The sequence below is a fragment of the Egretta garzetta genome, unplaced genomic scaffold, assembly GCF_000687185.1.
Source record: "Egretta garzetta isolate BGI_Z169 unplaced genomic scaffold, ASM68718v1 scaffold465, whole genome shotgun sequence".
Classification (NCBI taxonomy): domain Eukaryota; kingdom Metazoa; phylum Chordata; class Aves; order Pelecaniformes; family Ardeidae; genus Egretta; species Egretta garzetta.
The window spans coordinates 60427-73832 of record NW_009259680.1 but is presented as its reverse complement, the minus strand read 5'-3'; the positions used below and the strand labels follow the sequence as shown (position 1 = coordinate 73832).

Genomic DNA, 13406 nt, shown 5'->3' with positions numbered 1-13406 from the left:
TTGTATATATGTTGTATATACATATGCATTATACATATGTATGTCTATGCCTACTTTAGCATCCTTACCTGTAGGCAGAGGAAGACTATGTCTCTCTCTCCTCCACTTATTTCCCTGGAGCACTCATCTGAGGATGAGGAGGAGTCGTCTTTGATACTTTTTTTATACTCCGATAACACTAGCCGTCTCATACCTAGAAATTTCACTGTAGGCGGGAGGGAAATGGAAGGAATATGTGTGAAGACACATACTGCACTGAAGAAAAAAAAGGCCGGAAAATCAAAACAACAGTAAGATTGCAAAGCAAATACCTCAGGACCCCAACTGAAATTTGCCCTGATGGACTATGAGTCAATGTATGGTCAGTCAAAGCCTGGCAGTAAGCAGCTCGAGCTGTGTCTCCCTTAATTTACAGATCATTACTATTTACATAAGCATATTTTGCCAAAGCCGTGGGACAGCCTCTCTCCCACTTCTCCCTGTCACCTCCCTCAGCACAGCAGAAGCATTTCCTACTCCACACAACAGGCTGCAGTTCTGTCTCACATGTCAGAAAAGAAGAAACTTGAACCGTACAATAGAAAATATGTACCAACAGGCCAATAGCTTCCTACTGGGACATCCTAAATCCCACCCATGTGATCCTTCCTATGAGCTAGCACAGGCCTTCAGATGAACCTTGCCTGTACAGATTGGTAGCCTCAAGGACGTAAGTCAAATTTAGGCTCCCAGAATATGGCCAGGAGTATTCTTCCCCACCTGGAGAATCAACCTATGCATCCTTTTTTATTGCTTCGGGTGTCTTTTTTCTGTACTGTTTTGCAGGTATTCCTCTCACCCCTATAGGTCTGTGCCTCTGCCAAGAAAGTAGCCTGCTGCAGGTTTAGCTGTGTCTCCAAGTTCTGATACGCAACACCTGAGGATATGCTGTCTGTGCACCCATATACTCCTGGTTCTTGTGCTAATCATGGTCTCGTCTGCCCAGGACAAGGTAAAACTCCGGCACATGGGCATCCATGACCAATAGGTCCCTTCACCCCTATTATTCAGAATGAAGAGTCCTACATCAGAGTATTGTACTTAAACCTCATAGCTATGCCACGTGAATGGAACTAGAGTTTTGTTACTAAATCTGTATTGCTAAATAGACTGAGGACAAGGAGCAAGGTTTAATGCTGATTCTCCATAATGCTAAACTGCCAGCAAGCTTTTGGCATAGTTCTGGCCAAGGCCGACTAGCATCTGCACAGCAATGCCTAGGCACCAGGAGAACCTCTATCTACCTAGCAGACACCAGGGACTGCTTCCAGTAGGAAGTTAGATTTGGGTCTCTTCCCCCTCTTCCAACACCATCCCCACAGGCTCTATAGCCTCAAAGCACTCCTCCATCTCCTTCTGTCATGTCCCAAGGCATGTAACACATCTTCCAGTTTCATGCTACACAGAGAACAGTTTTATGGGCCACAACAGAGTTTCCCTATTATATCAGATATTTTGACATGAAAAAAGACAATTACGACAAAGAATTACAGCCACAGTGCATTATGTAGAGCCTCGAGGCACAGCACAAGCGGCACGTAGGGTGGATGTAACCAGTCTAGCCACTTGATCTCAGGACCAGAAAACAGTCCCCAGCCCTGTTCTGTTTTGTGGTACAGACAGGGCCTATGTGGCCTGCACCTAGGGCTGGTGAGGAAAAATCAGACCCATTTTTTACCCTGTGTGCCTTCAAGTGAGGTAAGGCCTCCCACAACCCTGATGTGGCAGATGAAATTACTCTTGCGAAAAGCAGCTGATGCAAGTTCACGCTGGCTGTCATAACCCAAAAATGAACAAGCAGTTTCTTTGGAAAGGGTGGGGGCTTTCTTCTACCTAGACAGACCACGTTTCCTGAATATTGAAGGAAGAGCAGAGACAACAGGATTCACGAAGGAAGAGCATGGAGTCTTCAGCATGGGAAGAGCAGGTCATTTGTCCTTCCACCCACAGAGCCAGTGAGGCCCCTGCAAACAGTTGTGCCAGCTTCTCACCACCGTCAATATGTCAGTTCTGCTTCTCAAAGTCACAAGCCTACTTTGGGTTCATGTACACATGAACCTCCCAGGCATGTAACTGTGGGCAATTCTCCATTGGTATTGGCAGCTGGTGCACTCAACAGCAACACACAGGGAGTAGCCAACACATTTCCCTTCCCACCAGCCCCCCGCGGCAGTGTCATATTGGACATGGCTGTAATGGAAAGGTTAAAAGAAACCTTGTTGAAAAGAGAGGAGAAAGAATTGACTTTATGTTTAGACAGTGCCTAGGGCTGCAGTGGGATGGGCTTTGGGGGATGGAGAGCAGATAGACTGGTTGAAGCTACATCTCCCTCTTGTTGGCACAACAGTGTATCGTCTTGGTGGTGGCATCTGACCTTGTTTTTCCTCGTCTGGTTGGGAGACCCCCCCCAAATTTGGAGCATCTGTACATGGAATATGAAGAGGATGATGATATTTCCTTTGCAAAATGGATGAGCAGCTTCTGGGGCCACAACTTGATTGATGAGAATGAGAAAGAGGGTAGAGGCCACAAGAAACGTCAGACACGACCCTTTAGTGAAAGGAGAGCTTCCCTTCCGGTAAGAGCTACATGCAGTTTCCTCTGTGTGTGTGTGTGTACATGGTTTATGTGTAAATATACGTGCCATCCCCAGGGGCATGGCCCTAGAGATCTGTGAGGATGAGTATGGTACACCTTGCTGAGTAAGTTCAGCTCCTACAGGCAGCAGCTAGTTGCTTTTTGAACTTAGCTGCCTGCCAGAGTCAGTCCTCCAGTGCCTTTGGCATGCAAGAAAACTGGCAAATTAAAAGATGAGTGATGATAGGACCAGAAATGTAAGGAGAAGGGTGTAATAACCGCCTAACTATGTATTACAATGTTGTTCTGTCTGCTAAGCATGACCTGGCAGAGATCAAAACATTTTGGAAACTGGCACACAAACATTGGCTTCAACGAGTCTGTTCTCATCGGTAAAACTACATAAGCCTGTATGTATTCACAGGATTTGGACCTAATTCTGCAACTAGACCATCCCCAGGAAGTTGTGTGCTTTACTCCCTGGGATTTAGCTGTTTGCAGGTGTAACTTCTAATTTAAGCTAGAGGGTGCAGTCCCTCCTTGTTTAAAACATTTGACTCTGAAAATAAGGATGCAACACACAGCGTTATACTGTGAAGTAAGATTTTAAGGGAGAAGCACATTCGTTGTTCTTAAACCAACAAAATAATTGGCCAAGGGACAGGGTTCACATGCAGAGGCAGTTTTTTAAGGGAGCTCACAACTGTGTAACCAATTATCGAAATGAAGTTAAACTGAAAGCAGCTATTGCCAGTCTGCTCTTTACTTGAAGGCTGTTGCTTTTATTTCAGCCCTAAAAAAATGTTTAGGTGGTCCAAACACATCTCTTTTTTTTCCAAAGATATTATGTTTCCTCACAAACAAGTTTTCACTTATATCCTTAGATGATTATGGCTGCAACCAAGCAAATGCTCTTCTACTGGGAAGAAACAGCTAATCTTTTCCAGACTTTTTGTTCTGCCATGCTGTATTTTCACCTTGCAAATTCTCCTCCACTGGAGCTGCCACGTTCTAAGCTGTGGGATTTTTCATTTACAAAAAGTGTGGCGAAGAAAAACAAACCAGACCAAAACCACCTCCCCCTTCTTTGAATTGATGGACAGGTTGGAGAGGTGACCTTCATCCATTAGTTTTGAACCGATCATCCACATTTGTTATTTACAGTTATATTTCACTCTGGTCACAGATTGCAAGACAGACTCTGAGCTAGAGCTGTGCTGATGGATTCTATCAGAATGCCTGAAACCAGAATGTTTATTAATGTTTTTTAAAAATTAATTTTAATGTATTTTAATTCTGTCCTTCGGAGATCTACGCATACATGATTTCTTTAGGCCTCAATACAGACTGAATTGTAAGAATGTACTTTACATCACTGTCTATTCAGCAAGCTGCTGAACACATCTTTGTCTATATTTGTGTGTGTACTTACATTTCATTTGAAGCATGTTCTTATATTCAGTTTGTTCAAAAGCTATTTAAATACTTAGCCAATAGCTATTCAAATGCTTTGCTACAGTTGCATCCCTGAATCAAGACCCAGAACTTGGATTAAGCTAGCTGACAGAAAGACTGTGACTTTTGACATTACTGTTCAACGAGCTGAAGTTACCCTGTACACTTAATTATGTCTGGTCTTTACATTAATGCTCCACAGAGTTTTGTCTTGCTCCAGTAATATTATACAAGATATATAAACTTCAACCACTTTATTTCTTGGTGCCAGAAATTGACTGGAGGAATAAGAAGGGAAGATTTGTTTGGGGATTTTATGATTTGGGGATAAATTTTGAGATGAAACTTTTATATTTGGAAATCTCTGAGTAGCTGGTAGTGAAGAGAACTAAAACATTTTGTCTTAAGTCAAATCTAGAAGTTGAACAAATAAGCACTAATAATTCCTTAGGAATACCTTCAGAAAGAGCATCTCCTTGTTGAGAGCAACAACTTGCTACTGCACCTGGATGTGTTTTTTACACAGTTAATGTGAATGATAACTACTGTGAGAGTCATTATTGCAAATGTAACTACTGTAAGAATCAAAACACTCATCCGTGTTAAATATTATCTTCGTTTTATCAGAACAGTGCTATTAAACAGGGAGATTAATAACTGAGATCAGACTGCATCTCTTCTGTAAGTTAATACCTCCACAGAAGATCACAGTGTACCCTTTCTTCTGTGTCAACATTGTAAATGGAGATAATATCACTGCCCTGGTAAAAATCAAGTCAGCAGGTTCTGACTGACAGAGCTGTTGGCAAAAGTTCCTTGTGCAGATACAATGGTACTGCCAAAACAGCACTGCCAGCACACTTTGTCTCATACCCAGGGCTGGTATATGGAGCATGAGCAATAGTGCAGTCCTGCCCATGTGAACTGCATCTGCACCAGGAGCGTTTTGGTATTACATAGCAAAATGCTAACAAGTATAGCACAAAAGGTGGGTTTGCATAGTGCTGGAAATTGCTTTCAACTCCAAATTGGTATGTTGGGCTTTACCGTTTTTACTGTGCTGGAGGAAGGAATTCAAGCCACTGCTTTCACTGCAAACACAAAGGTAACAATTTTCCAAAACTAACAACAATATTAATTATTTTTTCCCCAATATCTTAGTGTATCTTGCAAACATTACTGAGATGAGCTTTGCAAAATGCTTTCGCTATTGTCATTCCCATTTTGCAGAGGGGAACGCAAAATTATATTTGTCCTTCACTGGGTCACCAGCAAGACGGGCTAAAACTTGCAACTCCACTCCCTTGAAAACCATCAGAGTTGTATACGTCACTGTGGGCCAACACTGAATGTGAAAACTGCCTCAGGAGAATGAAGTCATCTGTTTTCATCTCCTTTAGTTAACTTGTTCCCGTGGCAAACTTCAGACACGTTAAGTCTGGTACCCTTTTTGAAGACTCCAGCTACAACCTTCCTTGACACATTGTAGCTATCCTCCATCATTTTGGTTCAGGGCAGTTTCGTACCTCCCAGACATTTTGTTGTGGGGAAAAGATAGAAGGCACAGGAGCACTGATAAGAGTTTTACAACCCTATAAAGGTATCCACCTTCAAGTAGACATTGCTGCTCACAGGAGAAAATCTGGTAAGAAACAACTGAGAGTGGGAGCAGAACATTTATTTAAACTAAAGTCAGACTGAACATCTACCGCAAGATTGTTCATACAGATAAATTGGAGCCTAGGCCAAAACTTTTTTAAGCTTGCCTATAAGTTTCTCAGAAGGAAAGGAAGCTGTGGGATGGCATCTCAATGTCAGATGTTCCAAAATATCCCTTAAGTACTGGGGTCATTGTGCAAACAATGAACACTAGCACTGACACGCGGAAGATTAATTTTCCTACTGACAGCTCTGCAAGCCATCAGATCAAGTCCAAAAGACGGAAGCAATTATCTTGTCTCCAACAGAAACTGAGAAAGAGAATAGGCGTATTATATTCGCATGAATTTTGTGAAGTATTTTGGTTTGTGTACTTTTTGTGTGGTTTAGATGGGCAGTTAGCAAAAGATTAGCTGTTGTGTAAATAGATACATTGAGCATAACTAGCCGCTACACAAAAGCTCAAGCAGAAAAATGGAGTACTAAAGGGAGTGAGTAACAACCCCTGAGAACATGCTCTGTGCTTCTGGCTTTCCTAGCACTGGCAAATATTCCCCATTTTGATGTAGGGGAGCATATATCATTCTTCCTTCCCACGCCTTTTCCCTTGTTTCACCTCCTCCCCACTTCTCCGGTTTAAGAACTGCTCAGGGTCAGATCCTAGGAGCCGGAGACCAAGGGCAGTTTGCTGACAAGGCACCAGATGTAGGGGCAAGGACAGGAGCAGATAGCGGGGCTGTGCCTTTGGCAGGGGACAACAGCAGCGGTGGGTGGACACCAGCGTGTGCAGATACAGGGGCAATCCCTGTTGCCAGCAGCTGCTGAGACTTCAGGAGGGGAATCATAAATTAAAGCAGTCTTCAGCCATTCTTATTTACAATGTTACCAAGCAATCGGTTTGGCACCAAACGCATGTATTAAATGCATGTATTAAATCTAAGAAACAGGAAGAAAGCCACATGGATTTTATCTAAAGTCAGTGCCTTTTCTGGACCTCTGATGCCATGTCAGTTTGTGAGCTGCAGTCTTTTTGTTAAGGGCTTAACTATAATTCCGTCTGTGAAGGGAAACTAAAAGCAACATCTTAGTAAAAGAAAACACTTACAAATATCGCAAAACAGGATTGATAGAATACCATCCTCCATTTTAGCTGTCCTATGGGGTTTTGTTTGTTGTTTTTTTTTCCAAACCCTCTAAGAACAAACACCAGTGATTTTTAGTGTGAGACAATTTTTATTTCCCGAAACAATATATGTTGATGCTATTAAAATGACATAGAAGACATTTAGCTTGTTGAGCTTGACATTGCGTACGTACTCCTGTCCCTCAAGCACAATGTGATTGCTTTGATGCTTTTTAAAATAACAATACAATATGACCTTACAGAAATTAAAGCTGTATTGATTGGTTTGAAACCAAAGTAAAAATAGGATGGCAGAAATCATTACCACTACTCTGAGGCAGTCCATAATACCAGTTACTGAAGTAAGCTTATGTCTGGAAATGAAACTGAACCAGTACTGTCACCAAAATCGGGAAGAACGAACCTCGTAACACCAATGTAGTGTTAAAAGGCAGGCATTCTTTATTCACGGCGGGGGATCGCTCTGCCTAGCATGCATACCTCCAAGCGGCAACTTGCCCTGTTTATATGTAGCAAAGTGTTATATATGCATGAAGTTTCCCAATATGCCTATGCATATGCATAACCTGTCCTGCTTCATATTAAAATTAATTCCAAGAGGTCATTTCCATAAGTCCCCCCCGACTGCACTTGCTCAGTGCCACCTTGTGGTGGTTGTCGGGGGTCGTGGGGATGAAGGCTGATGATGAAGCTCTTCATCACTGCTAGTAACCCCTTGTTCTTGCGCAGACTCAGTTGTTCCTTGGCTCTTGCCCAAACTGCAGGGTCCGTTTAAACCAGTTCTTAAGGTAAAGTCCTGGTTCTTATTGGAAACTGTCCTTCGTAAGGAGCCACAAATCTTCCTGCGTCAATTAGTTCTCATTCCTCCTAGTCAAGAAACCTTGACAAATCGTTATTATCTTTTGCTTCATCCCCTCCCGATTCTTCCTGTCCTTGAATAAGGTTCTAAATTACTAAGTAACTACTGACTTTAGCAAACCATTAGCAAACTAGACAATAAGGCCTAAGTCTTATGCATGTAAGCCACTTACATCTGGGGGTCTTTTAACCCTTAAGGCGTCAGTACCATGGGATCTGAAAACCCTTTGGTATTAGGTGCTTCTGTCAGGTATAAGGCTTATGTAAAAGAACGAAGAGTTGCAGATGCCTGTGGAAAAGGGAAGTATAGATTAGTAAATAGCAGGATATAGAGCCCCAAGAAAATATATCCTCAGTTATCGCCAACAGCTGCAAGCAGCAACTAGTAATGAGGGAGACAAATCTACCTGTCTGGATCTGCAGCATTTTGCTGGAAGATGTGTAATGCTGTCAGGTGCAGGTTTACCAGTGATTTAGCACCTCTCGTCAAGCCTGTCTAACGTGATGTAGTCACAACCATATGGATGCACAGTATCACTGTTCAGAGAAAAGCTGCATGGGTCCCTGTTGTGCTGATACATTTATAATAGCGTCTGGGCCAGAGCAAATGCAAATGTATACAGAAGGTATGTCAGGTACTTTACAGTCCAAGATCTGTAGATTCATGTGGCCACTATATCAAGTTGGTTTACCTTTCCACTGTTGTTTGTTAAAAAACCAAAGCAAAACAAAAAACCCACCAACAAACACTACTCTGAGTGTAGTGTTTTCTCCTGGATTTTCTTAGAAAGCACTTCAGTCTCTGTAGGACAGACTTTCAGTTGTTAAACAACCACAGCTCCCTTGAAGCCAGCAGAGCTTCTTAGGGTTACTCAGTAGCTGAAGGCTTAACACCAGAGTTATACAAAACGTATACGCATTCAAACATGTACGCAGCAGCTGGGTGCCTGGAGTGCCATAGCCTGACACCTCTGTGTGTGTGCGTCTCATTTTTTGTAATTCCCATCTCTCACAAGTTTCACCACCTGCACCCTACCCGCAGCCTGAAAAAGCATCAGCAGCTGGCAGGGTTGGGGGCGTGCCTGGCTCTATGTGGTGGCCTTCTTCTAAAATCTCCAATACATGACTCCACAGGACACAGCAGTTCTGTATCAGTCTAATCTCCTTTACAGACTTTCAGTTAAACACAGCTAATGCAGATCAATAGCTTTTATCTGCATGTTAGGCCTGGGAAAATTGAACCACGCAGAAACTAAACAACTACCTACTCCCTCCCCACATTAGCCCTACAAATGTAATTGTAGGAAGCCTGTTTCCTACCATTTCTGGGGTAGGGATGTGTCCCTCAATGCCATGAAAGTGCTCCCTCATCAGTTCAGGACAAAGCAGGAAATTTGGACCTGGACAGTAGAGCATCTTGTCTGCATGTAGGTCATGCTGCACATTTGACACAACTGGGTTAGGAATGGTCCCTGTCACACTCAGATAAACTCAACATCCAATAAGATCTAGAGCACCTGTTGGTCAAACTCCATATCTGGTTTATCTGGCCACAAAAGGCTGGGTCTTTGCTTTATGGGAATCCTGCCTAGAACCTGCCACCAGATGTGACACCTGAGTGTTTGAGGTTACGAAAGGTCCCGGTTTGTTTTAGTGTCAGTGGGCACTGGAAGAACCCAGCACACTTTACATTTGAAATGCTTGTTTGGGTGCCAAAGCTTATATACTCAAAAACAGGAATAAAAGCAAATTCTGCTGCTGCCTCTGAAAAGCGAGCTCTTGGCAGTGTGATTCTCCTCCACATAGAAGGAAAGATACAGGAGTTGGGGCAAGGTCCTTCATTGTGCACCGTTGCTGGGAGAGTGCTCTGTGGCAGAGGCAATCTGACCTGTGTGCTCTGCTTTAATACTCAATACTCAACAAAGACATCTTATTTTGCAGGCCAGGCTTTCCTCCCTCCATACAACACGACTTCATGCCTCTACCAAAGGCTCACCTTCAGGGCATCTCAAGGGCTCCAAGGAATTTGAAGAAGACCAAGATGTCAAATGCCATTGCCACAGGAAGGCAAGCAGAACACCTTCAGCAGACAGCTCATGCCCAGAGACAAGATCAAACTCCATCCAGGAATTTGCAGAGTCCTTTGAAAAGCAATTGCATCTCAAAAGCAAACGCTCTGTTTCTTTGGTAGGTAACAACCAACAGCAGCCTTCTGTTCACTTCAGAAAAAAACCCCAAACCAGCAGGCAGGCCAGCTTTAACCCTGGTGTAGTTGCTGTGGCTTTGCTGGGGGAAGAGCAGAAATAAACTTGAATTAGGATTTCACAAATGATGTGGTCTTTACAGTAGCACAAACAAGGTTAAAGTGGCAGTATTGTTAGTATGAGCATTCTTGATGTAGTGTCCTAGAGATATTAAAAAATGTGTATCTTCAAAATGAGACACCACACCGGCTGTGGCAATGTTTTCAGAGGTTTCTATGGCTGTGCCAACAAAACATGACAATATAAAAGCAAGTTTGCTTCACTTTTGCTGTAAGATTCAGCTCTCCCTCTCACTGCTGCTGACCTGGTTTAACCGTATATGGTGTTATCTGTAAGATTGCCAGACATTGTGGTGTTTGAGAGGCTTCTCTTTTACTCCTTGGCACTCCGTCCATCTGCTTTCTTCAGTGTCACCACACAGCTGCAGCAGCAGTCATTGCTCTAAGTGGCTGAACGTATTTTCACTGCAAAGACATGCAGCCAGCAGGGGATTCTCCCCCCGTTTCATCTTTCTCCCCATCATTCTGTCATGAGCATTTTCCATATGGTTTGTATTGATGAGGTAGCCAATAACAACCTTTTGTCTATGACACTTGAACACATTTTTATTAGTATGATACATACTATCTGGTGTATCATACAATGGAAGGAAGGGTAATAAACCCTAACTTGCTTTTAAGTATCAGAAGATCACTATCAAATTCAGTCACCCTATTGAAAAAGCTATGCTTGAATAACACTTGACATTAGCACCAAATAACAACAGGGGGAAGTAACTTTTTTTTCAGTTTGTCAACACTAACAGTTTTGTATGGAGAAGTAATTTTCACCTCTCTTTGCAGACCTTCTGTGCTGCAACAGAAAAGAAAAAGCATCTCTTTTCAATAAGCAGCATCATTACATGAACAGTGCCACAATTATAGTCCTTGCATGCCCAGTCCTCTAAGAATATGCAGAATTATGGTGATCATAACTCTGTTACGCAATTGTTAAGATTTAAAGTGCATGCTCTAATCTTCTTTTTCCCCTTTAGGAACTACTCAGAATTTATTTCATTTGGAACTTCACATTGCCTCATTTGCCAACCCTCACCAGTGGTTATCTGGTTTATAATTTATCATTTATCAAAAGTGCCCACAGCTAGAAAGTCTGTGAGTGTGTAATAATTGTGCAATGGGTATTGTGAGCATAATGCACTAAATATGGCTTCAGTTCCAGTTGAAAGCATGGATTCTGGTACCCTTCTGTAAATCTGCAGTAAGGTGTGCCGGGCTGTATCTTAATCTACCTTTCAAGTAGACCAAATTGTTGTCGTTCCCTCAGTCACCATTGAAGTTTGGGAGATGTGAAGGACTTCAGGACCTTGGAGAACTGGGAGATAGGTGTTACAGATCTGAAAGGAAATTTGGGAGTGGGCTTAAACTTGTAGCTCCAAATGGAGTGGGTTTTTTTTTTGCATTCAGAGCTCTGTGGATGTAATTCAAACTGCTCTTTACCTACACAGGTTAGAAGAAAAAAAAAAGTGGAGGAAAGGTAATCCTGTTTCATCTCCTTGCCTGCATATTGCTTTTCTCTTATAAAAGTGGCTTTGAGAACACTTCATGATATTCAGCACTTGTTTTCAGTGAGGTCTTTGCAGCTAGTGCTGAACAGCCTTCAGGCACATAAAGATGGATCATGTGAAAGGACAGAAACATGGAATCTGGGCTGAAATCTGAGAGTCTCTCCCTTCTCTGCTCCTTTCTCCTCTCCCCCTCAAGCCCTCCAGACAGGTGACCCTCCTACTACCCATAGAGTATAATCAAAAGCATGTTAGCTCTTGCTGAGTTTTAAGATGACCGGCTGGGGCCTTGAATTTGAGTCCATCATGTTAAAGCTGATCTTGCTGAGGTAGGTGACTGGAATATTTTATTATACACTAGTGGTGAAATAAAATAATGAGGTTTTGTTGTTCATGTGATAGTTGCTTTTGATTCCCTGCTATTTTTCTCCTGTCTTTTAGCAACCTGAAGACATGAAGGAGAGAAGAGAGAGAGAGATATTGCATTCAAGAAAAAGCAAGTCTCACAAGAGAATGAGAGAGAAGTCAGAGACAAGGAGAGAGCAGAAAGAAGATGAAGGTTCAGGAGTTATACCTGCAGAGCACAACGAACAGTTTCAATCACAAGCAAGCATTGAGAAAGGATATTTATGTACAGGCAGCTAGAATGCATTGTGATAATGAATTTTAACATCCTCTCTGAAGAGCAGAGGGAGCATTCTTGTTTTGTTTTGACTAGGAGAGGCCTATCAGCTAGAATAAACCCTGACCTGTAAAATAAAAGTAAAATTTGACTGTATCACTGACACCATGTTACTACCTTCCCGTCTGTACTTTTTTCATTAGGAATGTGACCCCTTGTCATAGGAGGAATATGTCTGGAGCAAGATCCAAGTCAGCAATGAACCACTGTAAGAGGGTTTCAGGCAGATTTAGCATTGCAGCAGGACAGTGGTGGATGTGCTCATTTAAGAGGAGAGGATGTATTTATTATAGAGCTGTGCAAAGTCATCCAAAGCCTTGTGTTTCCCTTTTCATTGAAGATGGGCTTATTGGTAGGTTTGGGAAGGAAAAAGTACACATAAACTGCCACCTGCTTCCTGGCCCTGACATTCACTCAGATTTGCTTTGGAAACAGGGATCTTTTTTTCTTTTACATTCTCTCAACATCAAATTTACAGGAGTAATAGAAGAGAAGCCCCCAAGTTCTCTTCTATACCTTCCTGATGTCTCACTTTACTCTGCTTTCCCTTACTGTCACTGGCAATATGACTCTTCTTTCTCTGTCATCTCCCAGTCTTCTCCCATGTCCCCAGTCCCATTTCCCCAGTCACACAACTAGATCTTTCCCCCAACTTCAGCCTCATCACCTTGTCTCTTTTGTGGCCTTCCCCCTCTCCATTTACTACTTTATAGCCCCGAATGATAGCTACCAATGTCTTTTGCTACATCTCTAGTTTGCCCCATCAAAATTTAAGCCTTGCTGAAAGTTCACCAGTAAAAAAAGATGTTCTGCCTCTCAGACTTCTGTATAATCTCTTCAAGGGGTTTGCCATAGCTGATGTATTGCAACCGTTTTCACTTTTTCCCTTTTCTAGAACTGGGGCCAAACCAAGGGAATGGGAACTGGCTCTGTCTATGGTAAACAGGGCTTAGGAAAACTATTTCCTCTGCCTGGAAATCTGAACTCGGGAGTAAATCTCACCAACTATAAGATTTCTTTCTATGCAGAGGAAATCCACCTCCATCTGCTCATAAACACACACACACACACACGCCCCAACCCCCTCATGTCCCCCTTCTTCAACATAATTTCTCCAGGCCTAGTATAGAGAAGCCTGCTTCGCCTAGTACAGTTAAAGAAGAGTGA

At 42.6% G+C, this 13406-nt stretch overlaps 1 protein-coding gene across 1 annotated transcript; it reads left to right on the top strand.

Moving 5' to 3' along the window:
• The first annotated feature begins 2458 nt into the window (after positions 1–2458).
• Positions 2459–12202, top strand: LNP1 (leukemia NUP98 fusion partner 1). Its single transcript, XM_009638519.2, has 3 exons — positions 2459–2617; positions 9674–9919; positions 11999–12202. Exons 1-3 carry the CDS (start codon positions 2468–2470, stop codon positions 12200–12202), a joined length of 600 nt encoding a protein of 199 aa, XP_009636814.1. The 5' UTR covers positions 2459–2467.
• The last annotated feature ends 1204 nt before the right edge of the window (positions 12203–13406 follow it).

Bases quoted from the DNA above. Each gene is read 5' to 3' on its own strand.
- LNP1 (XM_009638519.2), top strand. From the start codon at position 2,468: ATGGAATATGAAGAGGATGATGATATTTCCTTTGCAAAATGGATGAGC. The intron at 2,618-9,673 runs GTAAGAGCTACA...CTTATTTTGCAG, and splicing joins AAAGGAGAGCTTCCCTTCCG to GCCAGGCTTTCCTCCCTCCA. The intron at 9,920-11,998 runs GTAGGTAACAAC...CCTGTCTTTTAG, and splicing joins GCAAACGCTCTGTTTCTTTG to CAACCTGAAGACATGAAGGA.